The sequence below is a fragment of the Talpa occidentalis genome, unplaced genomic scaffold, assembly GCF_014898055.3.
Source record: "Talpa occidentalis isolate TD23 unplaced genomic scaffold, MPIMG_talOcc4v2.1 talOcc4.10, whole genome shotgun sequence".
Taxonomy (NCBI): domain Eukaryota; kingdom Metazoa; phylum Chordata; class Mammalia; order Eulipotyphla; family Talpidae; genus Talpa; species Talpa occidentalis.
The window spans coordinates 4826657-4853841 of NW_023600993.1; the positions used below are offsets into that span (position 1 = coordinate 4826657).

General features: G+C 56.8%; 1 protein-coding gene across 1 annotated transcript; it reads right to left on the bottom strand.

Annotated features, from left to right (window-relative positions):
- Positions 1-6787: 6787 nt before the first annotated feature.
- LHFPL4 (LHFPL tetraspan subfamily member 4) lies at positions 6788-25543 on the bottom strand. Its single transcript, XM_037519668.1, has 4 exons — positions 25432-25543; positions 24074-24629; positions 8553-8789; positions 6788-7019 (listed from the first exon to the last, which is right to left on the bottom strand). The coding sequence occupies exons 2-4, from the start codon at positions 24477-24479 to the stop codon at positions 6919-6921; spliced, it is 744 nt and encodes a 247-aa protein (XP_037375565.1). The 5' UTR covers positions 24480-24629; positions 25432-25543; the 3' UTR covers positions 6788-6918.
- Between the last annotated feature and the right edge of the window lie 1642 nt (positions 25544-27185).

A 27185-nucleotide genomic window follows, 5' to 3' on the forward strand; every position in this document is an offset into this window, starting at 1 on the left:
TAATATTTGCATCAGCACCCATAAAAATACAAGACCCAGTTGCGGAGAGCTACACAACTGATGGAAAAAAGATGGATTGGAAAACCAGATAGCAATTCTCGATACAGGGATTCCTAATCCCAATAAAACGCTCAGGAAGTTATTTTGTGAATATCAACAAACATGGAAAGACCAAAGACCCAGGGCAGCCAGCCAGAGGACTAACAGCCTGAACCATCATCCCTAGAAGACAGACTTCAGTACTCGGCGCAAAGCTGCAGTGATCATCACTAGAGTAAGAACAGGCAAGTTGGTCAGCTGATCTTTGGCAAATGATCAAAGTCAGTACAATGGAGAAAAGATGTCTGTTTTTTTTTTTTTTTTTTAATTTTTTTTTTTTAAGATTTATTTATTTATTTATTTATTTATTTATTTATTTATGCAAGCACCTGGGTACAGTCAGAAGCGCGGGAGGGTGAGAGAATTCACCAGAGCCAGAGCGGGGAGCAGAGCAGGCAGAAGGACCGAAGGACACTGCTGAGGGGAGCAGCGGGCGGCAGGAGAGGTCTGCGCGCCATGTGGGACCCTCGCCCGGTGGCCGGGGAGCAGCCGGGGATCGAACCGGCGCTGCAGAGGCTGCGGGCAGCTTCGCAGCCCAGCGCTCAACCGCTGCGCCACCTGGGAGGCCCCAGAAAAGATACCTTTTCAACAAACGGTGCTGAAACAGCTGGACATCCTCATGTATACAAGAGAATCTAAACACAGGCCTTACACCCTTCATAAAAATTAACTCAAAAGAGCATGAAAATGTATCACCAACCTAACTGAGAAATGCAAAACTACTAAACACCTATAAATTTACACAGAAGAAAATCTGGGAAACCTTGGACTTGGCGGTGCCTTCCATGAAAGAAAGAGGTTACTTGATTAAAATTAATTTCTTCTCTGCAGAAGACCCTGTCAGGAGAGTAAGTAGCCACAGACTAGGAGATATTTGAAAAAGGATGCATCTGGTAACAGACTTTCATCCAAAATTCACAAAAAAAGGCTGAAAACAGTAACAAGAAAACATCCTAAAGCAATCGACAGATTCGGTGCAGTCCCTTTCTAAGCTCCAGCACCATTTTTCACAGAAATAATCTTAAAATCCGTATGGAACTATAAACACAATGACTAATCAAAGCAACATTAAGACCAAAGCTTGAAGGTCTTTTCCTGATTTCAAACACCACACTGCTATAGTAACACCATTACAGTGCACTGGAATTAAAACACACAGGCCAGTGGAGACTAGAGAGCCCAGAAGTAATCTCACACATATGTGGCTAATTAACTTACAGCAAAGGAGCCAGAAATAGGGCGTGGGGAAGAAAGTCTCCAGTAAATAGCACTGGGAAAAGCTGGACCGTTACCTTGCACCATTCGCAAAAGTCAGGACTCGAAAATCATAAAACAAGAATAGCGAGCTCCTGACTTGGGGTCTTAGGGATTTTTGGTTTTTTTCTTTCAATGCCAAAAGCAAGAAGCAAGTGACAGGTACTCCATCAAACTAAAAAGCATCTATACAGCAAAGACAACCTATGGAGTAGGAGAAAATGCTTGCAAGTCCTATCTGAGAAGGGTTAATACCCAGTATATATGAAGAACTCGTTAACTCATTAGGAAAAAAGTCATGGGCAAAGGATGTGAACAAACATTTTTCAAAAAGAAGCTGTGCAGACGGCCAGCAGGTACAGAGACAGTGCTCAGCTGTTCCTGGGGAAATGCAGGTCGAAAGCCACCTACTAGGGTGACTTCACTGGAAGACAAACGGGAACGGGGTTGTCGGGATGTGGAGAAACGGAAGCCCTCGTGAGTTGGGGGGGATTTAATTGGTGCCACCGCTGTGAAAAACCACTTGGAGGTTCCTCAAAATATTAATGTATCTATCATACGACCCAGCCCCTCCCACTTACATGTATTTAAAAGACAAAATCACTAAAAAAACAGATATGCCCCCCCCTCCCGTGTCCACTGCAGCATAATTTAACATCCAAGACATGGGAACAGCCTAAGTGCTCCATGACGGACGAATGGATAAAGAAATGTATACGTAGCCCATGGAATACCGCTCAGCCACGGAAAAGGAGGAGATTGTGCCGTTCGAGACAACTTGGGTGGCTCTGCAGGGCTTCTGCCAAGTGAGAGGAGAGAGAGAGAGATACCCTGGGCCCTCCCTCACCGCGAGATCTTTTGCCCCTGCTTTTACTGTTACTTGCGTTTATTTTATGCTGAATTTATTCCTGGACCTTAAACTCTTGTCTCCTGGGTTATCTTTGTCTTCCTGCAACCCCCTCTCCTGTGCAGAGCAGTCTGCTCTCGGGCAGGACCGTCAGCTTGGCCCCACGGCCCCACCATGAGCGCTGTCCGCCTCTGGGGCTCTGTTCACCCGACGGGCGCAGTGGCCAGGGAACCCCCATCACACCCTGGAGCTCAGCGATCCTCTGCGCCTCCCCAGTCCCTGCGCCCAGCCCACCATCCGGCCTGGACACACCACCAGCTCCACCCTTGAGGTGATGTGACGGCTCGGGTCGCTTCTGTGGTGTGCCATCTTTGGGGCATCTAGTGGCTTTTCAGAAGAGAAGTGGTCTGTGGATGAGCCCACGAATTTGAAGAAGCCTCCAGCTCTCTCAGGTTGAAGGCTCGCCCGGCCGCACTTGGCACCCAGATCCACCTCCCGGCGCCCCCACGTCTGCCCATGCTCGGGAGCGAAATCTGACGCGTTCCACCAGCATCTGCTCGGGTGTGTCCCCTCCACTCCCCTCCCAGACGGCGGGCTCAGTCATCACGCCTGCGCCCCGCTCTCCTGCCCAGCCTTTCTGCCGTGCTCTCCCGACACCTCTGTTCCCTGGCGCGGGAGGCTCTGCCTCCTCCCTGGCTGGCCGCCCTCCTGGGGCCTCCTGCTCCTCTGCCGCGGGCCTGCAGACTAACATCCTGCGCCCGGGTGCTTGGGCTCTCCAGCGTCCTCACCCTGAGCCTTTCGCCCTGACTCAGGTCTTGGAGACTTTTGACTTTCTCCACCCCAACCTCTGCTGGTGTCGCCACCATTTGTGTGGCTGTCCTGACCGGCTGCCTGAGTGGACGCCGGCTTCCACTCCTCCGCTGTGCTTCTCCAGTCAGTCACCCTCCACCGGGCACCTGCCATCACCCCACCCCACCCCACCCTGCCCCGCCCCGCCCACCCCGCCCCTACAGAGCTGTTTGCCCCAGGGCCTCTTTGTCGCCAGACCCAGGGGACACGGTCTTCAGGGCGTTTACACTGGAGCTGTCTGCTCCACCTCTCGTGGCTTTGTTCAGGGCTGTCTCCCCCCTGTAGTCGTCTCCTAAGCCTCCACGCCCTGCCTTGGTGTGCTGCACCCGACTGCGTGACCCGTAGGCTGCTGCTTCTGACCCTGCTCTTTCTCTTGAGCCCCAACCCACAGGTGTCACCTGACTGGACCTCCAGGAAGGCCCACGTGTCTTCCAGCGTCTCACCTTGAGCCCGTCCTCTGCTTGGATCGGTGTCCCCTGCTCTGCCTCTGTCTCTCCAGGCGGCCGGCCCCCACCCCACCCCAGCCCCTTCTCTTCACCCTCAGGCCTCTCACCTCACCGCTCTCCTCCAGCTGCAGCACCTCGTGGGCCTTCCTGCTCATCCCCCCGCAAGCTGGCCACCGGCCGCAGCACAGGCAGGGGCAGGGACGCGGCCCGCTTGGCACTTAGCAAATTGACATTATTTGTACGTGTCGGCCTCTCCAGACCCTGCAGATGGGGCCTCTGCTTTCGTTCCAGCTGAGGTGCACCACGTGCAGAGTTGAGAGCGCGATGTGGAGGCTCAGCTCCCCAGTGCAGCGGCGGGAGCCCCGCTGTGCCTCAGCCCCCTGCAGGAGTGCCGAGAGGGCCCCTGGGTTGGGGGCAAAGGACTCCACGGGACTTACTCAGAGGCACGTGGGCAGGACAGGGCGGGGTCCTGCAGCCACAGGCCAGCCTGGGCGTCGGGACAGCCTAGCCAGCCAGCTGCCCGCGCCTGCACCTTCCCCAGGAACACCCAGGGGCGCAGCCGCACGCCCGTACCCCGGCGGATGCACCGCGGAGCAGGTGACCGCTGAGCCCTCCTGGCGCCCACAGCGCGCCGCACCCGCGCCCAGGGCCGGCCAGTCTCCTGGGCCGCTGGGGCCTGACTCAGACAGGAGCCAGCTGGAGATATAAAGTGTTTCTTTATTTGGACGCCATTCCACCTGCACTGAAGCTCAAGTCCGGCGGCAGCAGCAGGGATCGTGTTACCAGGTGGGACGATGAACAGCGAGGACACACTCAGACAGGACTTACTAATGGGGTGTGGACGACACCAAGCTAACCTAGACACACACGGCCCTCGGCCCCCGGCCCTTCCCTGCAGAGAACTCCAGAACCACCCGAAGGCCAGCCCTGGGCCCGCAGGGGTTTCCAGTGCCGGGCAGACCCGGCTCCTCCAAAGGCAGGCTGCCCTTCCCCAGTTCACACCGGCAGAGAAGGGCCTGGCCGGAGACTGTCCACCCCGGTCCTCGCCCCTCAGGAAAGCGGTGTTTCCTCTCCGGGCCCTGGGCCCACGCCCGCCCCCCGCAGAAGGACCCCCAGCCGCCACTGTGGGCCAGACACAGACCCAGACCACAGGGCCTTGGCCCGCCCAAGGGTTCCCACGCTGGCGGAGAAGGCGGGGAGCCCGTGGGGGCCTCTCAGCTCCGCTGCCTCCTACCCAGAGCCATCCCGGCCGGGAGCTGCTGCAGTCTCCCCGGAGGCCCGGCCGCCCGCCCAGGTGACAGCGAGGCTCAGCCTCCCTTCCCCTGCCAGTGCCCTGGTCCCAGAGAGCCCTTTGGGGCCCCAGCTGGGCCTGGGCTGCAGCTGCCGGACTATGCTTTGGCCCCACTACCAGCTCTTCCCATGTCCCGGGCCAGCCTCCCACCCTGCTCACCTGCTGCCCCTCTGGGGGGGCAGCGCTGTGGAAGGAGCCCACCCCACGGGGACTCGGCGGCCTGTGTGCACTGACCCCCAGGCCCGGCCGCTCTGTGCTCACCAAAAGGGGCGCAGCTGCCTGGGCCCTGCCTCTGCCTCGACAATGGGCTCTAATGTCTCAGGGGACCTTGGGTGTTGGGCATCCCAGGTGGGGGCCCTCTCCCCTGCCCCCTCCTTTGCCACATCCTTCCCCCCTTCTGACTCCTGCTGCCCGTCTGTCCTGCCCCTTCCCCACCCCCTTCCATCGTCCCGTCCCTCCCTCCCATCCCGGGGCCCCAGCTCTGTCTACCCTCCTGGTCTCCCTTCTCCGTGGGGGGGCCTGGCCTGTCTCAGCCCCAGCTCTCTGCTCCCTCTGCACACCTGTCCCCCCCCCCCGCTCCCCTCCCCTCCCGGTCACTGGCTGGGCACCTGCCCCGCCAGCCCCCCCCCCCCCCCCGGCACTGGGCTTTGGATCGCACTGGCTGCTGGGGGGTGGGGGCAGCAATGCCCAACTGGCAGGGCCAAGCACTGGGGGCGGAAGGGGGTGCCCGAGATAGGGAGGCAGCGTGGGGGTGTCAGGACACGTAGGTTCCAGTCGGGATTCCTACCAAGCCCCAGTCTGATCCCAGTTAGGGTTCAGCCAGGACGCAGGGTGTCTAGGGGCTGTCCGGGAAACCCGAAGCCGCAGCTCCAAGTCCTGTGGAAATGGACACGGTTGGCAACACATGGCGCCCGCACGCCCCGCGCCCCTCCGGCTGAGGCCGCAGGGTGACCTGCCAGCTTCCCCTCCGCCCTGCCCCCATGGCGGGCAAGGCGGCGGCCGGGGCGGCAGCAGGCACTGGAGATGGGGCCGAGCTGCGCCCCAAGTCCCCGAGGCGGGGGGGGGGGACACTGGCCTCCCTCACGGGTCCCTGTCAAGGGTGGGGAGATGCCCCCGGAGTGGGGGGGGAGGAGAAGGCGCCCACGGGCCCCAGCACACACGCACGAGCACACGCGCACACGTACACGCCTTGGCCCCAAGCACTGCCCACGGGCCACAGGCAAGGCGAGAGGTGGGGAAGAGGAGAGGGGGGGACGGGGTGACGAGGCCTGGGGCGGGGGCAGTGGTACCCTGTTCAGAGGTGACCTGCAAGTTCAAGTTATGCAGAAAAGTATCAAAGAGGCAAGACAGTCTCTGCCCCTGGCCGACGCCCTGGCTGGGCAGGCGTGAGCGGGGGGGCGCAAAGGAGTGACACATCCCCCAGCTCCCCACTGGGGGGCCCCTCCCCGACCCCCAGCCCTCACAACAGGGCCAAGAAGTCTGCTGTACAAAACAGGCCAGCGTCGAGGGTCCAGTGTCTGGAGGGACACCCCAGCGTGGGGGAGGCCAGGCCAGCCCCAGGCCCAGCTCCACGCCCACCGGGTGCCGTGAGACAGGAGAGCAGGCGCCCCCTCCTGCTCTCAGCCTCTGGGCGAGCAGCCCCGAGGGCAGCGACCGGGTGGCCAGGGCCCTCTCCGCGGCGCAGCTCGGCTTCCTCTGGGAGAGCTGGACACAGGCTGCAGCTGGGCCAGAGAGGCGCGGGGAAGGCTGGTGGCACCTGGCGCTCCGTGAGGATGTGATGGAACCATCATTAGCAAAAAGAATCAGTAGGAAAGAGTCCTGTCCGCCGGGGGCGGCGCTTGAGGAAGTTTCTGCAGGAGGCAGCGGGATGCAGCCCGGCCGCCGCCCCGAGACCACCAGCCCGGCGGGCAGAGCGCAGTCCAGGCCCAGGCCAGGCCTGCTCCCTTCGGTCAACTGAGGGAGGGGCAGAGGCAGGCCGCCCCCCAGCCCCACCTCTGCAGCGCCCGGGGCTCACAGGCCGGGGCAGGTAGAAGTCGGTCGGAGAGTGTGTCCCTCGGCGCCGGAGCGGGGGCTGCGAGGGCAGGAGACAGGACAAGCCGAGGGCAGGTCGGTCCCGGGTGCGATCCTGGCCTTCAGGGTCCCTGTGAGTGAGCGACGGGGCAGGGGAGGACGCCCCATCCAGAGACGTCGCCCCCCGGCCGCAGCACGGAGCTGACCGTAGAGCCCACGAAATCTGAGAGAGAGAACGAGAAGTCAGGGGCTGTCAGGGCACGGGGGGCCTCGGCCACACCCCAGGACGACACTGGGCAGAGGGGATCGCTGCCCGGGCTCTGAAATCCCAACCTGGAGCTAGAGGGACTCAGGCAGGCCCTTGACCTCTCGAAGCCCAATTTCCTCGTGTGCAAAATGGGGGTACTGGCCTCCTTTGCAGGTGTGTCTGGGGCTAGACAGGCAGGTGCCAGGGTGGACCTGGCAGGTCCGGGCGCGTGCCCAGCTCTTTTTACTTGGGTTTGGGAATCTGACTCAGGACTGAACCGCGAGGGCCCCTCCTCTGGAGACTGGGGCGGGGGGCGGAGTTCCCGGCAGCTGGGGCTGCACATGGGGCTCCCTGGTGACACCGCTGGCCCCAGGGTGCCAGGAAGCTTGGGGAGGGCCCAGAGGAGCGAGTGGCCACCTTGCACAGGTCACTGCCGGAAACCCCTCCAGGGAGGCGACCCTGGGGGCGACCCAGTCCCGGGAGGACTTGGGCTTTGACCTGGGCTTGGTCCAGGCCCTCCAGGCCTCAGCTTCCTCCCCTGTGAAGAGGGCGCGCGGGGACGCCGCAGGGCCTGCGCTGGTGGGAAGCGGAAGGAGGGAGGCGGGTTGGGAGCCGGCCTCAGCCCACCTCCGCCTTCGCGTCCAGGACCCCGAGCTGAGGGACGGAAAAACCTCCCGCCACGGCCCCACGGGCAGGGAGAGGCGGCGTCTCGGGGAGGCAGGAGAGAAAGAAGGCCCCGCTGACCGCCCCAGGAGCGTGGCCGGAGGCAGCGCCATCCCGAGGCGCCCGTGGGCGTCCGGCCCCCGCCTCGAGCACGGCAGGCGCCATGTGAGCCATGAGCTGCAGTGCAGGCCCTTCTGGGGAGCACCCGGCTCGGTGTGCGGAGACCCGGGGGTCCCGGAAGGAACGTGTGAGCTGCTGCCCCTTCTCTGTGAGGCTGCGCCCGGACAGAGAGCGAGAGGTGAGCTTGGCCGGCGTGGGGGCCCCTCGGGCAGCTCTGGGGGTGAGCTGACGCCGGGCAGACCTGTGCTCCCCGCGGCTCCCCGCCCAGGCCCCCGCCTGCCCCGCCGCCCCAGCTGCCGGCTGACCTTCTGACTTCTCTCATTCCTTGCCTTTAAAAACAACTGTCTTCACATGGAAAACACGGACATTTCAACCACACATCCCTTAGCGCGCCTTGGTCGTCACGCTTAATAAAATGTCCCCGTCACCGTCTGGGACGCGCCTTTCCCCTCCGCGTACGTCCCCACGATGCTCCGGCTTAGCCACAGCTGCCAGGCCTTCCTTTCCACCTGACCTGTTCCGGGGAAGCTCTCGCCCCTGTCAGCCCAGCCCCTGGCAGTAAAAGCCATTTACATGCACTTCTGGTGCGTTCCTCAGGGGTCCTGGGCAGGCAAGGTTCAGACTTAGGGACCAGGACAGTGTTTCGGGGGCTCAGGGCGTCTGTGCCCTTCCTAATTTTTGCTTCACTTTTGTGATGCTGAGCCCCCGGCTCCCCCCGCCACTTGCCTTTGTTCTCCTGCTTGAGCTCCTCCTGCAGCAGGTCTGTTTGCCGGTTGCCCAGCACGAAGGCCAGGAAGGACAGGATGAGAGCGTTGAGGATGCCGATGATGGCCAGGATGTAGGCCCAGCGCACCGAACAGTCCCCCAGCGAGTACTTCCCGGTCTTGGTCCCGCACATGTCCCGGATGGTCTCGGCGTCCCAGCCGTCAGGGAAGATCATGCAGCCCAGCACGAGGCACAGAGCTAGGTGCAGGCCCCGCCAGGGCGGGAGGAGAGAGAGCGTGGGTGACCAGCTGGGCCTCCCTCCCGCGTCTCCCACCCAGCAACCCAACAGTGTGTTGGCTGCGTCTTGTGGGTTCCCGAAACCCGGTCGGGGATGGCCTCCCACCTTGGGGAGCAGACACTCCAGAGCCTGCAGAGGGCTCCCCCACAACACACATCCCATCAACCTCTCCTCCAGGAAGCCTTCCCGGAATCAAAAGAAAATCATAAACCACCGTCGGCCCCCTTAAGGGCCTGGCCATGCTCACGTCGCCCACCCTCTCCCACCTGTGGTTGATGTTGCCCTTTCATTCAGCTGCTATCTATTAAGCATCATGTTTCTTCCCCAGCTGCTGGAACTACGTCCGGATCCGCCTGGCTGAGGGCTGCCCCCAGGGAACAGGCTGTGGCCAAGAGGGTCAGCAGCAGGCCCTGTCCAGCACATGGGAAGCACGGCCCAGTGGGCAGCAGGCACCCCGCCCTCTGCACGGTCCGGGCACTCGCCTGCCAGCAGCATCACGCAGACCCCGCCGTTCTCCAGAATGTGGCCTAGAGCCAGCGCCTCACCTTCGAGCCTCAGTTTCGTCTGTGAAATGGCCACAACGGAGGCATCACGTGGCTGTAAAGACTTCAGTGGGAAGCACTGGACCGAAGTCTTGGTGAGTGTGGGCCGTTATTAGTATCAAAAGTAGCCACGTTGTGTTCATGGTCACACAAGCCCGGGACCCTTGGGGGAGGGGCTTGGTTTCAGATCAAAAGAGGCAAAGCCAAGAAGAGCCAGTGGGCCTCTCGGGGACCTCGCTGGCCAGGCTGTCTGTGTTGGGTCTCCCACATGGTGACCCCAAGTCTTGGTCTGGGAGGCTCCTCCCAGCACTGGCTGGGGACCGAGGCTGAGCCAGTCAGTACACGACACTCTGCTCGCTGCCGGCTCAGAGAGGGGCTTGTGCCAGTCAGAACCGACCAGGCTCCCGCTGGCGGTCTCAAGGGCCATCAGTGACCCCATTACTGTGATGTTTCCATGCCAAGCGCAAGGGTGCTTGACCTGGCTTCTGGGTGACAGTGATGACCAAGTGGGGGTGGTGGTCAGTTCTGCCCACTGTCCATAAGGCCCATCTGGCCCCCAGGGTGGGGATGGGGCCCTCGGCTTTGCCGGCTCCCTGGTCCCCCAGTGGCCTGGGCTCAGCACCCCCATCCCAGCACCCAGCATGCTCCTCATTCTACTGCAGACCCCCCGAAAGGGCGTGATGCTCAAGCTGCACGCGCACACATGCACACACACACACAAGCGCGCACACTAGCTGGCCTCCCAGGGCCACTCTCAGCTCGGGTGCCGGCCAAGGGAAGGCTGTGCCGCAGGCCCAGGAGCCCAGCGGTCCGGAGACGCCGTTAGGCCCCTGATGGAGACGCCCAGGGCAGCCAGGGCCGGACTGCAAGTTTGGGAGCTGTGGGCACCTAAGTCCCTGGGACCAGAAATGCCTGTGGAGGGGCAAACCCAGCCTGGTCCTCCCCCTCCCCTGGAGCACCCGGTCTCCACGGAAACACAACAGCATCCTCCCTGCTCTCCAGCTCCCCTCCCCTTGGCAATAGCCCCGCCCAGCCCCCAGAGGCACCCCACCTTCTCCACGCGGCTCTCTCCTCGACACTCCGTGTTTCTCTCCTTAGGAAGTGATAGTCTCCAGTCTAGTCCGTTCCCTTCTCTCCCCACCCCGTCCATCTGTCCTTCCAGCCACCCCGCCCTCCCCCACTAGCAACCAGCCCCCCAGTCTGCCTGGACCCTCCCTCTCCCCTTTTCTGTTTAGATCACTCAGCATCTAACGCTCCTTTTTTCTTCTCTAAGTCTCCCAGCCCTTCCTCTCTCTGCCCCTCTGGAATGCAGAGGTGATGGCTGGGGCCCCGGCAGCCGTCCACAGCGGGGAGGACAGAGCCTCCTGCACGAGTGCCGAGGCGTTCTGAGAGGGGTGAGGGACGTCAGGAGCACCACGCCAGCTCCGGACTGCCTGGCTCGTGAGCCTGGTGCCCGCATGACCAGGGCCTTGCGTCATTAGGCCCAATTATATTTGGGGTTGTCCTGTCACATGCGGCCAGGCCGAGTCCTAACCTGGCATGTGATGTTACTCCTGCGGGTTTTGGACCATGTGCGTGTCCAGGGAGCTTGCTTCCGCGGGCCCCGACTCATCACTCACCTCTCGGAGGTCAGTTTCATTGCCAGAGGAGCAGCCGCTCCCTACCTCTGACGGCCGCAGGGAGACTGCGCGGCCACCACGGTCATGGAACCGTTGTGCACCCCGTCATTTGAAAGGCATGACAGTGACGTGTTCTCTCTGCTTGGAGAACAAGGCAGCACCCATGAATGCTATCAGTGCTTGGCCCTGGCTTGGAGGCTCGTCCTGTGGTGCACACAGGTGTTGGCTGTACCGCACCTTTGTAGCAAAGGGCCGCAAGGTGGACTCAGGGGGACCGGGTCAAATAGAGTACCTGGGTCATAGGCTGCTACAAAGCTATAAAACCCCGGGGGCGTGGCTGTGTAGGTGGCCATGGAAAATCCCCTAAGATGTATATTCAAGGGAAAATCAAGGTCCAGAATGCTACACAGGGTGTGGCCCCATCTATGGTTTGTTTGTATTTATTTTTAAACCTGGGGTGTCTCACGAAGTGTCAGCCTTGAACAGGGGGAGACACACTGGGCCCGGGCATCTCCGTAAGGACTGAGAAAGCTTCCTGAGACGTGATGTCTACTGAGAAGAGCAATCAATTTTTTTTAAAAAAAGGATCCAGTGTTTTCTATGTACCCAACACCGTTCCAACAGCTGGAATTACCCGTTCCTTGTTGCCCCCATTCTGTAGGTGAAGAGAAGGCCCAGGACCAGTGCTGGGCCTGACCCGCCTCTCCTCTCTGAGCTGGGCACAAGCAGGAGCCCTCACGCCAGCACCTGCCCACGCGCCCACAGGAGGCTCCTCTGTCTCCACAAGGAAGATCGTCCAACACCTGCTACAACGTGGCCCGCCCTGGGGACAGGTACCGGACGTAGGGAGATGGGTCACAGAATGACAGACACTGTTTGGCTCCCCTTGTGCGAGGTCCCGAGAGCCACCAGATTCGCAGAACAGAAAGTAGGATGAAGGGGCCAGGGCGGAGCAGGGAGTTAGGGTTTCATGGGGACCCATTTCCTTGGGAAGAAGCAGCATCCTGGAGTCAGCACTGGAGACGGGGCATGCCCCATGGAGGCGCTGGGGGCGTGGGACCAGGCGCCTGGACACAGTGAAAAGGCAAATTTTATGTTGAGGGAGGGAGCGGACACTCAGAAAGTGACGCTTCCCTCAGAGACACACTTGTCAATGCTCAGAGAAAGCCTGGGGAGAGCAGACGTGAAGGCTGAAAGAGACGTGGCTTCTGGACAGGGAGGTGGGAGGGATTTTAGGCCTTTCTGATGTTTCAGCTTTGCAGAGTGAATGAATGTTTCCATCTATTAGTCACGAAAGTTTAAAAAAGCTCATAATTTACACTATTGAATTTTCACAGAGCACACACATGTGCCTACACAAGCTTGGACATCTAGAAGCATTTCTAGAAGGAGGCAGGAGCGATTTACTCACGGTCCCCTCTGAGAGGCGGCCTGGGCGGGAGACGGGGCACTTACTACTTTCGTAATAAAAAGACACTATGTTCTGTCCTCTTCCACCTATGTTAGGCTACGACATCTCCTGACGCCATTAGAAATAATTAAGACACTACAGGATTGTTAAGAGGAAGAACAATGCTTGAGTCTGAGGAATAAAACTAGGGTGAGACCAAGAGGTGAACAGTTAGTCAGAAAATGTGAGATGTACTCGCTGTTTATTTTCTTTAAATCTTGGGCTATCAATGTGCCTTTGTAGGAACCTTTTTAATGAAGCATTTTGCGCTCAGCTATTTTAATAGTTTCATTGCTTCTGGAAGGAGGCCTCTGTTTGGCCTCAGCTGCTCCCTCCATGCCTGACATGCCACAGCTGCTACCCATTATGGGGGTCAGGCTGCTGTCCCGCAGGGCTAAGTCCTTCCGCACTCCAGAGAGCTCACCACAGACGGGACTGGGTTGCCACCAAAGTCACATGTTGGAGCCCTGAACCCCGTACAATGGTATTTGGGGGATAATCAGGATAAGGAGGCATGATGTGGATGGGGCCCCCAGGAGGGTTAGTATCTCCCCTGCCAGGCGAGGACACAGTCGATAAGCCAGGAGAGGCTCTCACCAGATCCAGGCCAGGCTGGCGCCCTGATCTCTAACGTCAGCCTCCAGAACTGTGAAAAATAAATGTCCTGGTGGGCGCCGATTTTCCAGGCAGCCCCAGCTAAGAGGTGGCCAGTCCGATGTGCCACGTTCTGCATTTTTGCCCGGGGCCTTTTACTCCCGGCCCTGCAGATAGAAGGTCAGTGGGATGTGGGGAACCAGTATCAGGGAGGCAGGGGCTTAGAGTCTAAGGAAGCTGAGCCTACGGGGACCCCGGAGCAGCCACAAAACATGCAAACATGTCGACCAAAAGACATGAACTAGAAGGTTCATAGCCCCAGACTGAAAACAACCTAAATGTCTATAGACACTATGGTGGATAAATAAATCATGCGGTCCCATCCAAAGGAACAGTATGCAGCCGTGAAGATTAACAAGGCTGCCACAGAAGACAACTGTGACGAGGGCCTCCCCGGTGGCGCAGCGGTTGAGCGCTGGACTGCGAAGCTGCCCACAGCCTCTGCAGCACCGGTTTGATCCCCGGCCGCCAGGTGAGGGTCCCACATGGCGCGCAGACCTCTCCTGCCGCCCGCTGCTCCCCTCAGCAGTATACTTGGGTCCTTCTGCCTGCTCTGCTCCCCGCTCTGGCTCTGGTGAATTCTCTTGCCCTCCTGCACTTCAGACTGTACCCAGTGCTTGTATAAATAAATTAAAAAAGAAAAAGAAAAAGAAAATTGAGGTTTAAAAAAAAAATGACGACTGCAATGAATCAGTCATAATGTTGAGAAAAAGTGTGATTCCATTTATATCAAGTTCAAAATCAGGATAAACGAATCTACACAACTGAAAGTCAGGATTGTGGTCCCCTTGGGGCTGTGACTGGAAGTGGGACAGAGGATTTCGATCTGGACGCTATTCACATCGGCGTGTTCCAGGGATAGAGGAGTGCACAGGCCCAGGTCTGCCCCCAGGGCGGGGGCTCACCAACGTGGTGACTGGGCTTCTCATAACAGCCAGCCCTGACCCCTGAAGCTGGATGGGATGCTCCAGGCCTAGCATCAACCCAGGCATGCCCAGGAAATAGGACTGGACTCCCCCAGATAGATGCCAAGAGGCACTCCGACACCTCCATTTTCTTCACCCCTCACATCCATCTATCCACCAGACCCAATGGCACAACCTCAAAAGACTATCGAGGACCAAACTCTTCTCACCATCTTCACTGCCACCCCCGTCACACCATCCGGACCTCCCTCCTGGACAGCCTCTCTCCTGGATCATCTCTCTGCTGGGCTGCCTTCGTCCTGGATGACCGTCCCACCTGGACCACCTCCCTCCTAGGTGACCACAGTGGCCTCCAACCAGTCTTTCTCATGTGTATCCCATAAAATCCTCAAATTGAACATGCCCCAAACTGACCTGCTCATCTTCCTCTGGTCTTGGGGACTGGCACACCTACCCGGGATTCCCCCGCACTTCCTCCCCCGTCAACACCACTCACCTGCCACCACTTCTCCCTGGGCTCCCCACCTCCCACCAAAACTCACCAGCCCATCCTTGCAGCCATCACCTCCAGCTACGGCCCAACCCCTGGCTACCCTTAAAGCTCTCTAGAAGCCAGCTCCTCAGCCTCTCCTCCCTGGTGCTAGCACAGAGACGCCTCGCAGAGCAGCCAGCAGTCAGCCTCAACTAGACTGCGGGGTGGTTCCCTTAGTGCCAGGATCTGGCCATGTGTCCCATGAGACAGTGACAATTACTGTGTCCATTCTATAGGTGAGGAAACTGACGCAAAACCATGTAAGCGTCCTACAGACACTTAGGAACGCCACAATCAGTGTTCAGATGCAGGTCGTTGACCACTGAGCATGCCTGGTGACCCAAAGGGGACTCGTTATGCCACCAAACTGACGAGGAATTAAAGAAAGGTTGATAATGATGAATAACATAGAAGGGAAATGAAAAGAAAAAGACAAAAAAAAATGACCTTCAGAATAAGAATAGTTCAGCCTCATCTTTCACCTGCAATCCATCCTCTCCCCCACAGCCATATCTGACACCTCCCCTCTACTCAATACACGGCAAGGCCTTGCCAGGTAGAACCCAGGAGCCATAAGGGAGGGAACCAGCAATTTGCTTATGTTGAGAAAAAAAACAAATTTTCTTACAGGGGGAAGTAACCATATGTAAGACAAACTGAGAAAAATTCATAACTCATATCACAAATGACTTTCTTAATATATGGTGGTCTTAAAAATCAGAGCTGAGGGCCTCCCTGGTGGTGCAGACAGTTGAGCGCAGGGCTGTGAAGCTGTCCGCAGCCTCTGCAGTGCGGGTTCAATCCTGGCCGGCCAGGGAGCTACCCACATGGCACAGCAGACCTCTCCTGCCGTGCCCGCTGCTCCCCTCAGCAGTGTACTTCGTCAGTCTGCCTGTTCTGTTCCCCGCTCTGTCTCTGGTGAGTCCTCTCACCCTCCCGCGCATCTGGCCGGTACCCTGGTTCTTGTATGCATGAATAAATAAATCTTTAAAAATATCAAAGCTGAGAAATGCCATTAAATACATAGAAAAATGTACGAATGGACATTTACAGAAAAAAAAAATGAGGTGTTTGACCTCGTTCATAATAAGAGAAAGATAAATTACTACTATAAGGCAAAAATACTTGATAACACAGTTGGCAAGGGTGTGGGGAAATGAGTATTTTCCATACGTTGCTGTTACAAGTGTCACTTTGTATAATTTCTACAGACGGCTGTGGCTACATCTGTCAAAATTGTAAATACATACACCACTTACCCCAGCAATTCCACTCTAGGTCTTTTTTCATCCTTATATAGGCACCAAATTATTTAAGTACAACTTTATTTGTTGAAATATTATAGCCAAACATCACAAATCACTTAAATATTGATTGAATGATACCTTTATACAAAAATATATTATGTAGCTCATAAGAAAGAAGTAGCTTTTTATATATTGATATGGAACACTCTCCAAGATGTATTAGTGAAAGGAAAAAGCAAGACAAATCAAGTGGTGGTCTTTAAATATGCCTTTGACTTTTTTTTTTTAAGATTTATTTATTTTTTATTTATTTGTACAAGCACTGGGTACAGGCAGAAGCGCGGGAGGGTGAGAGAATTCACCAGAGCGGGGAGCAGAGCAGGCAGAGGGACCGAAGTACACTGCTGAGGGGAGCAGCGGGCGGCAGGAGAGGTCTGCGCGCCATGTGGGACCCTCCTCTGGTGGCCGGGGAGCAGCCGGGGATTGAACCAGCGCTGCAGAGGCTGCGGGCAGCTTCGCAACCCAGCGCTCAACCGCTGCGCCACCGGGGAGGCCCGCCTTGGACATTTTTTACTTTAGGAGGAGTAGCATAATTCTCCCCTTGAGTGTGGGCTGGATTTAATTACTGACTTCTAACATTGCAATGTGACAGAAGTGATCATATATGATGTCCAATATTAGGACATAAAAAGGCAGTGTGATGGCCAAAACAATCTCGAAAAGGAAGAATAAATTTGAAGGACTCAAATATCAAAACTGACTACGAAACAACAATAATCAGGACAGTGTGGCATTAAGACAGACGTGTGAATAGATCCATAGAATGAGAAGCCAGGAAGTAACCCATTATCTGTGGTTAACTGATTTCTGACAAGGGTGCTAAGATCATTCCAGGGAGAAATAATCTTTTTTCCAGTCCATGGTTTTCTTTTTTTTCAGATTGATTTATTTTTATTTATTTATGCATACAAGAACTGGGGAGTAGGCCAGAGGTGCAGAGGGGTGAGAAGATTCACCAGAGACAGAGTGGGGAGCAGAACAGGCAGATCTACTGAAATACACTCCTGAGGGGAGCAGATGGCGAGACAGGAGAGATCTGTGGGTTAGCTCCCTGGCTGGAGATCAAACTCAGGCCACAGTGGCTGGCGACAGCTTAGCAGCGCTGAGACATTAACCCCGAAGCCACCAGGGAGGCCTGAAATAATAATCTTCTTAACAAAGGCTGAGACAACTGGATATTCACATGCAACAGAATGAAGCCAGACCTTTAACTTATATCATATTCAAAAATAAAATCAAAGGAAGCAAAGACCTTAAAGTAAACACATACACTAAGACTGTAAGACACTTAGAAGAAAATAAAGAAGTAAATTTTTGTGACCTTGGACTTGGGATTGGATTCTTAGTTGTGACATCAAATAATAGGCAATAAAAGAAAAAAAATAGGTAAGTTGACTTTATGCAAGTTAAAAACTTGTGTGCTTCAAAGGACACTATGAAGGGGCCTCCCCGGTGGCGCAGCGTGTTGAGCTCAGGGCTGTGAAGCTGTCCGCAGCCTCTGCAGCACGAGTTCAATCCCCTGCCAAGGAGCTACCCACATGGCGCGGCAGACCTCTCCTGTCTCGCCCGCTGCTCCCCTCAGCAGTGCTTTCAGTCTGTCTGCCTGTTCTGCTCCCCACTCTGTCTCTGGTGAATCCTCTCGCCCCCCGTACCTCTGGCCTATACCCCAGATTTTGTATGCATGAATAAATAAATCTTTTTAAAAAGGGGGGGCCTCCCCTGGTGGCGCAGCAGTTGAGCGCTGGATTGCGAAGCTGCCCGCAGCCTCTGCAGTGCTGGTTCGATCCCCGGCCGCTGGCGAGGGTCCCACAAAAAAAAAAAAGGGGGGACACTATGAAGAAAGTGAAAAGACGGCCTTAAACGTGGGATAAGATAACTGCAAATCATATATCTGTAAGGAATTTGTATCTGGAACATGTGAAGAACTCTTACAACTCAATAACAAAAGAAAAAAAAAATTAAAGGGGCAAAGGATCCCAATGGACATTTCTCCAAAGAAGATACACAAAGAAGATATACAGTAAGCACATGGGAAGATGTTCAGTGCTACTAACCACAAGGGAAATGCAATGAGATACCACTTCACCCCCAGTAGGATGGCTTATTATCAGAAAGGCAGGGGTGATAGCAAGTGTTGGTGAGGCTATGAAGAATTAGAACCCTGATACATTGTATCAGGTACCCCAACATTGGAAACAATCTGGCAGTTCCTCAAAATGTTTAATGTAGAGTTGCCATTTAACATTTCTACTTCTAGGTATATACCCAAGAGAAATAAAAACATGTGTCCACACAAAACATTGTACAGAAGGCATGATTCACAGTAGCCTGCAGGTGGAAACAACCCAAATGTCCACGAACTGAGAAACAAAATGTGGTATGTCTACATAATGGAATATTACTCAACCATATAAAAGAAGGAAGTGCTGATACCCCCCACAACATGGATAAACCTTGAAGACATTTTGATAAGTGAAAGAAGCCAGCCATAAAGATCACATGCTATGATTCCATTTACATGAACTGTCAAGAATAGACTAATAGAGAGAGAGAGAAAGTAGGCTAATGGTTGCTTAGCAGCTGGGGAGGCTGGCAGGGGGGAGGCTTAGAGGGTGAGAGCTAAACAGCAGTGGGTGACTTCTCGAGGTGATGAAATTATCCTCAAATCAATCATGATAGTTGCTCGATTCCGTGACTATACTAAAACATTGAACTGTATACTTTATAGGGGTGAGCTGTAGGGCGCGAAGCTGTGACCTCACAAAGAGGGATGAGCAGTGTAGCTTCTTCCTTTTTTTCCCTCTTGGATCACCCATTCTGAGGTTTCCTGCCAACCCATGAGTGAGCTTAGAGGTGACAGTGCACCTCCCTGCAAGTCCCCTTGGGTGAGAGCTCCCCACCTAAGCTGCTCCCAGTTCCCGTGACACACAGAAACGCGGGTGATAAATGCTTAGTGCCTTGCACCACGGAGTTTGGGGGAAAGTTTTATGCAGCAAGAGGTAACTAGTTCCTAAGGAACTAAGAGGCCATTTATGTAAAACCCCAAAATTGTTGTGTCCATTTGCTGTATATTTACGGGCTTTCCTGCAAAGGCAGCAGTGCTGGCCTCGGGGAGCACCCTCGGAACGCTGGGGATGCGGGGGAAATGCACGTCTGACCGTGCACCTTTTTTACCTTCTGAATTTTATAACCCGTGCATACACTGACTTTCCCAAAAAGTTAGTAAAAGTCTGAAAAGTTTTAAATCATTAAAAGAAAACTTCAACAGTTGCTTGTTGCCCGCAGATCAAGTCTGAACTCCTCACCATGGCTTAGACGGCCTCCTCCGCGGCCCAGAGCCTCCCCCCACCCCCCCAGCTCTCACCTCTCCTTGCCCTGCATGCGTGTAGCCCCAGAGCACCACAGGCTGCGCCCGCCTCCCGTCCTCCTCCAGCTGCCCTTCTCCTTCTTTCCCATCCTTTAAGATTAAGCTCAAGGGCCTTCCAGGGGGCGCAGCGGTTGTTGCAAAGCTGCCCGCAGCCTCTGCGGCACCGGTTCGATCCCTGGCTGCTCCCCGGCCGCCCGGCGAGGGTCCCACATGGCGCGCAGACCTCTCCTGCCGCCGCTGCTCCCCTCAGCAGTGTACTTCGGTCCTTCTGCCTGTTCTGCTCCCCGCTCTGGCTCTGGTGAATCCTCTCACCCTCTCACGCTTCTGACTGTACCCAGTGCTTGTATAAATAAATAAGTAAATCTTTAAAAAAAAAAAAAGATTAAGCTCAAAAGCTGTTACCCCTGTTTTGAAGAGACTTGCCTGGCTGTCCCCAGCTGTGTCAGAGGGGCCCTGGGGGCCCAGAGCGCCCTGTGCACGATCCAGGCATCTCATGGGTCGCCCCACAGGGTGAGGATCTGTTTTCCTTCCTGCCTCCCCTATTAGCTGGGCAGTTCCCTGGAGCTGGGATGCCCAGAGCTGAGCGGAGCCTGGCACCTGACTCACACACTGCAGGGGACTGGGAGAGAGGGAGGGAGGGAGGGAGGACAGAGGCAGGAAGGGAGCGCTGGAGAAGAAGAAAGAAAATGAGGCCCCAGGAAAGAGGGGGGGAGAAAGAGCCCCCCCCCACCCCCCCCCCCCCCGGACGGGTGCTTAGAACACCGTCACATGAAGCAAAGACTTGCTGGGGGAGCAAAATCCCAAATCAAATGTGACCCAAACTCCTAGGAACGGGGAGGAACAGGGAGGCCTAGTCTGAGCTGTAGAAGCACCTGCGGGCGCTGCTCCGAGCTCAGACACCTGCTGCCGAGGACACCCGGGGAGCCAAGGCTTCACCTCTGGATCGCCAGACACCCGGCTGCCACCTCCGCCCTCGGCGCCCAGCTCCCCACTGCTCTCGGCTGTGTGCCCAGCACCGCGCCGCGCCGTGCCCGCGACCTCGCAGGCAGTGGTGTTGAGCTACTCGCTCAGAGTCCCCTGCCGGGCGGAGTCTCAGCCTGTGCCGGGAACTGCCCTCTGTCTCCGGAACCCAGTTTTCTCATCTGCAAGATGAGGGAGTTGGGGAAGCCGGTGGCTGAGACCTTTTCTGGCTTCAAGTGTGTGACGCCCCAGGCCTTCGACTACCCCAGCAAGTTCAAACTCTGCCACCTGAGCTTCAAGGACGCCTTGCAAGCTGGTCTTCACTCGGACAACCTTGTCGAAAGCGCAGAGGCCCTTTGCTGAGCGCTTCCTGGATGCCAGGAGCCCCACGGCCTTTCTTCTGGCAGGATCATCCTGCCACTACCCCCGCCACGAAGCTCCTCTGTAAATCCTTCCTCATGCTCGGCCTTGGCGCCAGGCGGCCCACATGACAAGGCTGAGTTCACCACTCAGCACCTGTATGACCTTGAACAAATGACTCTTTCCTCATTGAGGTTCAGGCTTCACACCTATAAAATACTAATCACGGCCCCCACTCCACGGGATTGTCATGAGGATAAAATAACTGTGCGTGTGTTTCGCACGTGGTCCCCACAGAGCACGGGCCCACAAAATGTTAACTCTTTTTCCTGAATCATCACAACAGTCGTAGCTCTGAACTGCCTGCTGATCACAGGCCAGGTTTTTCCACACAGTACCCGGGGCCCACCATTCCCTCCTGGCCTCTCCTCCCGCTGCTCCCCTCAGTGGATGTTCCACTCGAGGCAGATGTCTACCCACAACCTGCTACATTTCTGAACGCCCGCCACATTCACACCAACTCACACCAGCCCACGCCAGCGTCACCTCCGCATGGCCTCCTCTGTGGCCTCAGTTCCCCAGCTCATGTGGCCCAGCACTTACTAGTGCTCGGGCTGTCCGGGGGAGGCCTCTGTCTATACTTGCCTCACCTCCGGTAACCCTCTCCTGAAGTCACCCTGGAGATCCTTTCCAAGAACTCCTGGTTCTCCACTCTCAACCCACAGGTTCCAGAGACAGCCACGTCGCCCAGGCTTGAAACAAGTCAGTCACACTGATTAACCTGGAGCTGGACGCTTGAACCAAAACTGGGCTGGAGGCCTCAGCCCTGAACATTTGCAGAAACCACTGAGTAACAAGTGTCCCTTCCCACAGGCACCGGAAGGCGGGAGCCGCGTGAACGCAGAACGGCTGGTGGCTGATTTATCCCCTTCAGGAGAGACATGGGCTTAAAAGCGAGCCAACCTAGAGGAACCCAGGTATGGAGACTGGCATTATTTGAACATGCAAATGCACCCACGCCCGGATCTTTAAGTTGAGGCAAAAAACCTATTTTATTTTGATTTACCGATGCTAGTTTGAGTTGGGTTTCTGTCACCTGTGTCACTTGCCACTAGAAATTCACTGACTACAGAGTGAGTCAACTAGAGGGGAAGCTTCCTGAGAGCAGGGCCTGCATTATTTATAAACAGACGTGTGGTCCTTAAAGACAGATGATCCAGTCCCGCGGCCCCCGCACTGGCCTGGGCACTAAGCAGGTGTGGAATAAACAAGGGCTGTTTCCCCAGTACTCCTTGCTCTGCACCTAGAAGACTCTAAACTACTTGAATGAAAGTTCACTTGCACAAGAATCACACTTATCTGATATTAACAAGCCCTTAGCTCTCTGAGTGGCATGATCTTGGGGGATGGGATGGGAAAGAGAGACTTTAGGCTCACCAGTGTAGCTGATTATCCCCCCATTGTACAGACGAGAACACAGATTTTGGCTCAAAACGATTGCCTAACGCTGCAAGGTGAGTCACAGGCAAAGCCAAGTTCCCCTGCCCCCATCCAGGGTGCTGGCCTGTGCCTGGTGTCATTTTATGAAGCACATGAATCAGTGCGTACCCAGGGAACTCAGAAATCTCTAAGCAAAATGGATAAATTTCTCAACTCTGCTAACTGCTCCCTCGGCCCTCCGGGGTAGGGCAGTAACTCAAGGGAAAGAACACTAGAGGAATCAAGACCGAATTTATTCCCTTGGTGGTTGCGTGACTTTGGGTAGGGCCTTCACTTCTCTAGGCTCAGTTTCTTCTCTCTCTTTTGGAGGACAGTATCATGGGAAAGGAAGGATTTAAAGAATCTGATCTCTAAGATCCCTGAAATCCTCTAATTACATGGGGGTTGTTCCTCAAATCCCCAATATCAGAACCACATGGATCGCAGAGACTTGGAAGGCCAAGAGGTCAGCAACCTATCTGCAGACTCAATTAAGGTTGAGTGAAAACAAGAAAAAGCAGCTTCTGAGAGATACAGAGAGACATTCCCCGCACACCCTACAATTGCCCTTTCTCAACTTCTTCAAAGATCTCAAAGACCCTCCACCCGGGCTGATGGGCATGAGACGGAACTGAAATAAGTCCAGTACAATGTCCATTTTTGAAAAAATCCTGCCTTCTTCCAAGTAGTCCTTTCGGGAGTTTGGACAATTCTTTCGGTAGAGCAGATTTCCCCTCTGCATTTGCAAAAGTCCTCTTGGGAAAGCAAGCCAGATGTGCGATTTTGCCCTTATAACTTTGCTTTCACCACACACAACAATTCTCAATTTGATCACCCTTTGAATTTTCTCCGCTTGACCTTGGGTGATATCCAGCCATTTCCAAATATCATATTATTTGGAATGTAAGGATGTTACAGTAAGGATGTTCCCCCTCAGTAAGGATGTTCAAGAGAACACACCCCATGCTCCAAAGACAATTCTCTACAATGTTCTGTGCAATGGAATCAGCAGCAGGTGATTTAACACCTTTGCCAGGAAGGTCTCTGTGGAAGGGGCCAACACTTGCTGAATGCCTGCGGTGCTTACTTTTGAAAACCATCTTGACTGCATGATCATCACCTTTTCCCATCTCTTTCTCATCCCTGAGGGTTCCAAACTTTTCCCCAGCCTTCCCCGGCTCCCCCCCCCCAATATTCCCCCAATCCCCTGGCCCCACTTTATTCAACCCAGCTTCCTTCCTTTCCTGCAATTAGGCAAATACCCAAGGTACTGAGTCCTCAAAATCTGTCTTCGATCGAGAGGCGGGCGAGGGTTGGAGACTCTAATGGATCCTAGAAATCTGTTTCAGCACTTCTCATCCCAGAAGGCCCTTCTCTGTGTCTTAGGGCAAGATGTCTGTCTTAGCCAAACATTTCACTGGGTCCCAGGGACTCGTTCCTGTTGGGCACGGAACCAGAATCCTTCCTGCCCTCCAGGGACCCACGCGGCCAGGTGCTGTCAACCACCCACATTTCAAACATTGGATAGACCCTCTAGACAGACTCCTCATGTCCCGAATGTTATTACAGCACTCAAAAGTGTGCAAGATATTCTCCCATTTGTTCTTGGCGCCTCACCACCGTTTTACAGCTGAGAAGTAAAGTGCAACACCAAGTTAAAAATGTCAGCAAGTTAAAGGTCAAGGTCAGCTCTCTTGACTCCTCAGCTCGTGCTTCTTAAAAACATAACAAAAATTGGTCACACCTAGACTAACTCCTCATTCACATCCTTCTTTCGCCAAGGACAGCCAGAGGAGACTCTAAGGTAGCGCTAACCCATCACACAGACCCAAATACAAGCGCCCAGACCCAGAGACCCAACGCCAAGGCTCTGCCCTGCCCCCAGATGCTTCTCTCTCAGAACCCCTGCGGGGGGTTGCCAGGTCGGCGAGGAGGCGCGTCCCCAGAGGGGCAGACTCATCTATGAGTCCCCCAAGAAGGGCGCCTGGAAGACAGACCCCCTGGCCCTCGCGCCTGCTCTCGGGGCCCCAGCCGCGCCCCCTCCCTACCTGCCAGGAGCTGCATCCAGGCGCAGATCTTGTAGACCGTGGCCGTGTTGCAGAAGAAGAAGAGCGCGAAGCAGGTGATGCAGCCGAGGATCAGCACCATGGAGAGCAGCACGAAGAAGGCGGCCGCCTTGAAGGCGCCGGACGGGATGGTGCTGAAGTCGGTGAAGGAGCCTCGGCAGATGAGCTCGCGGCCCGCCAGCCCGCTGCCCACGCAGTAGTGGAAGAGACCGAAGTAGCCGGGTTTGGGGGTGCTCACGCTGTCGCCCACCCAGTAGGGCTGGATGAAGACCACCACGTTGATGATGGCGAAGCAGATGGTGAAGATGGCCCACAGCACGCCGATGGCCCGCGAGTTCCGCATGTAGTGCTCGTGGTAGAGCTTGGAGGCCTCCTGCGAGGGCAGCATGGTGGTGCCCGGGGGCGGGGCCGGCGGCGGCTGGGGGGGCCGCCCGCCCGGGACCGGCCGCCGGGCTGGCGCGCGGGAGCTGAGGACGCGAGAAGCGGCCTGAGCCCGGGGCTCGCGGGGGGGGGGGGGGCTGGGGTGCGCCGGGGGCTCCTGCAGGCCGGCCCGGGGCGCGGGGCGCGGGTCAGGGGAGGGTGGGGCGGGGTCTGGAGGAGGAGACCGACGTGATCTCCAGCGGGGGTACCTAGGACGAGGCCGTGCGAAAGTTGGGGGGCTGGGGCTCTGAAGGGCTGGGGTGAGGATGTAGGAGCTGGAAGTGGGGTGGGGGCTGGAAAGTGGCTACAGGGCAGTTGGGGAGAGGATGTGGGGCTGGTGTGGGGGGAGGGGGCCTTGGGGAGCCGGACGGAGGCTGGAGGCTGGTGCCAGGGGAGCAGCCGAGGGGCTGCGCGCAGGGGGCCCAGAGCAGGTTCAGGGGAGAAGGGGGTCTGGTATTGGGTGTCTGGAAAAGGGCTGTGGGGTGGGGGATGGGCGCATCTCTAAGGGGGTGAGGAGGGCATAAAGGGGGCTGGTATTGGGGGACGGGAAGGTGATGTGGGGGCTGGGACGGGAACGCGCGCTGGTGCTGGGGAGCACGGATGAGGCTTCAGGGGAGTCCGGGGCTGGGACTGCCGGGGCTGGACACGGGGCGGGGGTGCGGGGTTCCCCAGAAGCCAGAACTCGAGGTAGGCTGGGGTGAGCCGAGGACTGGCGGGCCAGGATTCGCGACGAGGGCTTCTCGGGCCGCGGGGCCGCGGGGCTGGGGCCGCCGGCGGCCGGGCGCGGGGCAGGGGCGCGCGGGGCTGTCCCCGCGCGGGGGGCTGCGGGGCCCGGCTGGGCCGGGGTGGGGGAGCGGCCGCCCGCGCCAGGCCGGGCGCGCGCGGAGGCTGCGGACGCGGGCGGGGCGGGGGAGACCGACCTGGGCCAGGTCCGGAGCAGCAGGTCCGGGGCGCGCACGGCCTAGGCTCCGCGGCTCGGAGCTCCCCGCGGGGGCTGCCTCGGCCCAGGCGGCGGCCTCGGCGCGGCCTCCATCTTGCTCGGGCTCTCCCAGGGGCGCGCTCCCGCGCCCAGGCGCGCGCGCTCGGGCTCCGGCACGGCCCGGCGGAGGCACGTTCCCGCCGCGGGCGTGCGGGGCGGGGCGGAACCCGCGGGGCGCTCGCGGGGCTGGCAGTGGGGGGGGCGGGTACGGTCTCCCAGGTACCCCAGCCCGAGCAATACGCCCCTCCCCAGGACAGCCCTCTGGGCTGGGGGACCCCCTCCTCCAGCACGAGCTGTGGATCCCCGCAAAACCCACGGGGATGGGGGTGGTGCCGCACGGAGCGTTCCCCGGCAGGGTTTGAACTGTTCTCTTGCTTGCAAATTGCCTCCCCTGCAGCCTCTCCGGTGCCCCCGTGGCACCATTACGCTTCGAGTCGTTTTGGTCTTGGGGGTGTCGAAGGTTCCCAGAATCTCCTAGGACATTGCCAACACCCCTGGAAAGGGAACCCCTTACACTGTGAGCAGCTCACGCCTGCGGGGGGGTTTATTGGTCGCCAGCGCAAGGGACTGGGTCTGGGGCACAGCGCGCAGGATGAGAAGGGGGCGCGGAGGACAGGGCGGGTGGGCAGGATGAGGAGGCAGGGAGAGAGGTGGGAACCCGAGCGCCTGCGAGTGGGGTGTGCGGGTTTCCCTCCCTACGCTCTCCCGGTGCCGGGCGTGCAGTGGGCACACCATGAAGATGTGTTAAAGAGCAACGCATCTCAGCCCAGGTTCACCGTTAGGCCTGAGCGCACCCCTGGGCTCTCCCAGGGGGCCAGTGCGGGGCATTTCTTTCCCTGCAGAAAATAGTTTTTTGGCTTAGGATGCCAACCTGATCTGGGTTGGCATCCAGACGAACGCTGACTGCTGCTTACTGTCTCCGTGACCTTGCACTTTAGCTCTCTTGAGACTTTGCTTCCCCCTCCACAGAGCAGCAGATGAAGCCCCACCTCACAGGTAGGTGTGTCTGTGTGTGTTGGAGGGGGGTGAAAAATACTCTCAGGTAGGGGCTTTCAAAAACTAGATCCCACTCGGGGAACAGGTGGAATTTATAGCGGCAAGAAAAAAAAATAGTGTAAGTTAGGTTGCCAACTTTCTTTGGGGTTGGGGTGTGTGTGACTCTTTTCCTGAGGTTATGTACGTCTTCCTTTCAAAGTGTAAAAATTCCCTTTTGAAAGAAATAGTGGTGATAGCGGGAAGGTTTTCAGTGGCCTTATTTGGCAAAATAAAAAATTAGCCATTCTAAAATCGTACAAGTTAATGGGTCTATGAAATCCCACAATTTGGGGACCTCTGGCCCATGTAAAGTCATCTTACCAGGCCCCGAGCACAGGATGCTCAGTGCCTTTGGTTTCCCCTCCCACTGGCTGCTTGCAGAGGGCACAGTGGGTGTCCAAGCGCCCTCACGCCCTGGAATCATGAGCTGGAAGGGGCTGTGGAGAGAGTCTCATTCTTTACCTTCTCACACTTGACAGATGGAGAACAGAAGCCAAAGAGGGGAGTTGATTTATAAACCTGCCAGTTAGACTGATCAATCTGATTCACTAATTTATTCACCCATAAATTGAAAAATTGGTAGCCCTCAGCGATGGGCCCGTCACAGCACTATGCTAAGCTGTGGGGAAGAGATGGAGGATAAAACAGATGTGGCCCCTT

What these genes read in the sequence shown, in the direction of transcription:
- LHFPL4 (XM_037519668.1), bottom strand. Translation starts at nt 24,479, where the DNA reads ATGCTGCCCTCGCAGGAGGCCTCCAAGCTCTACCACGAGCACTACATG. An exon ending in CTGGATGCAGCTCCTGGCAG is followed by an intron (nt 8,790 to 24,073) that starts GTAGGGAGGGGG and finishes GCCTGCACCTAG; the next exon opens with CTCTGTGCCTCGTGCTGGGC. An exon ending in GCTCAAGCAGGAGAACAAAG is followed by an intron (nt 7,020 to 8,552) that starts GCAAGTGGCGGG and finishes TCTCTCTCTCAG; the next exon opens with ATTTCGTGGGCTCTACGGTC.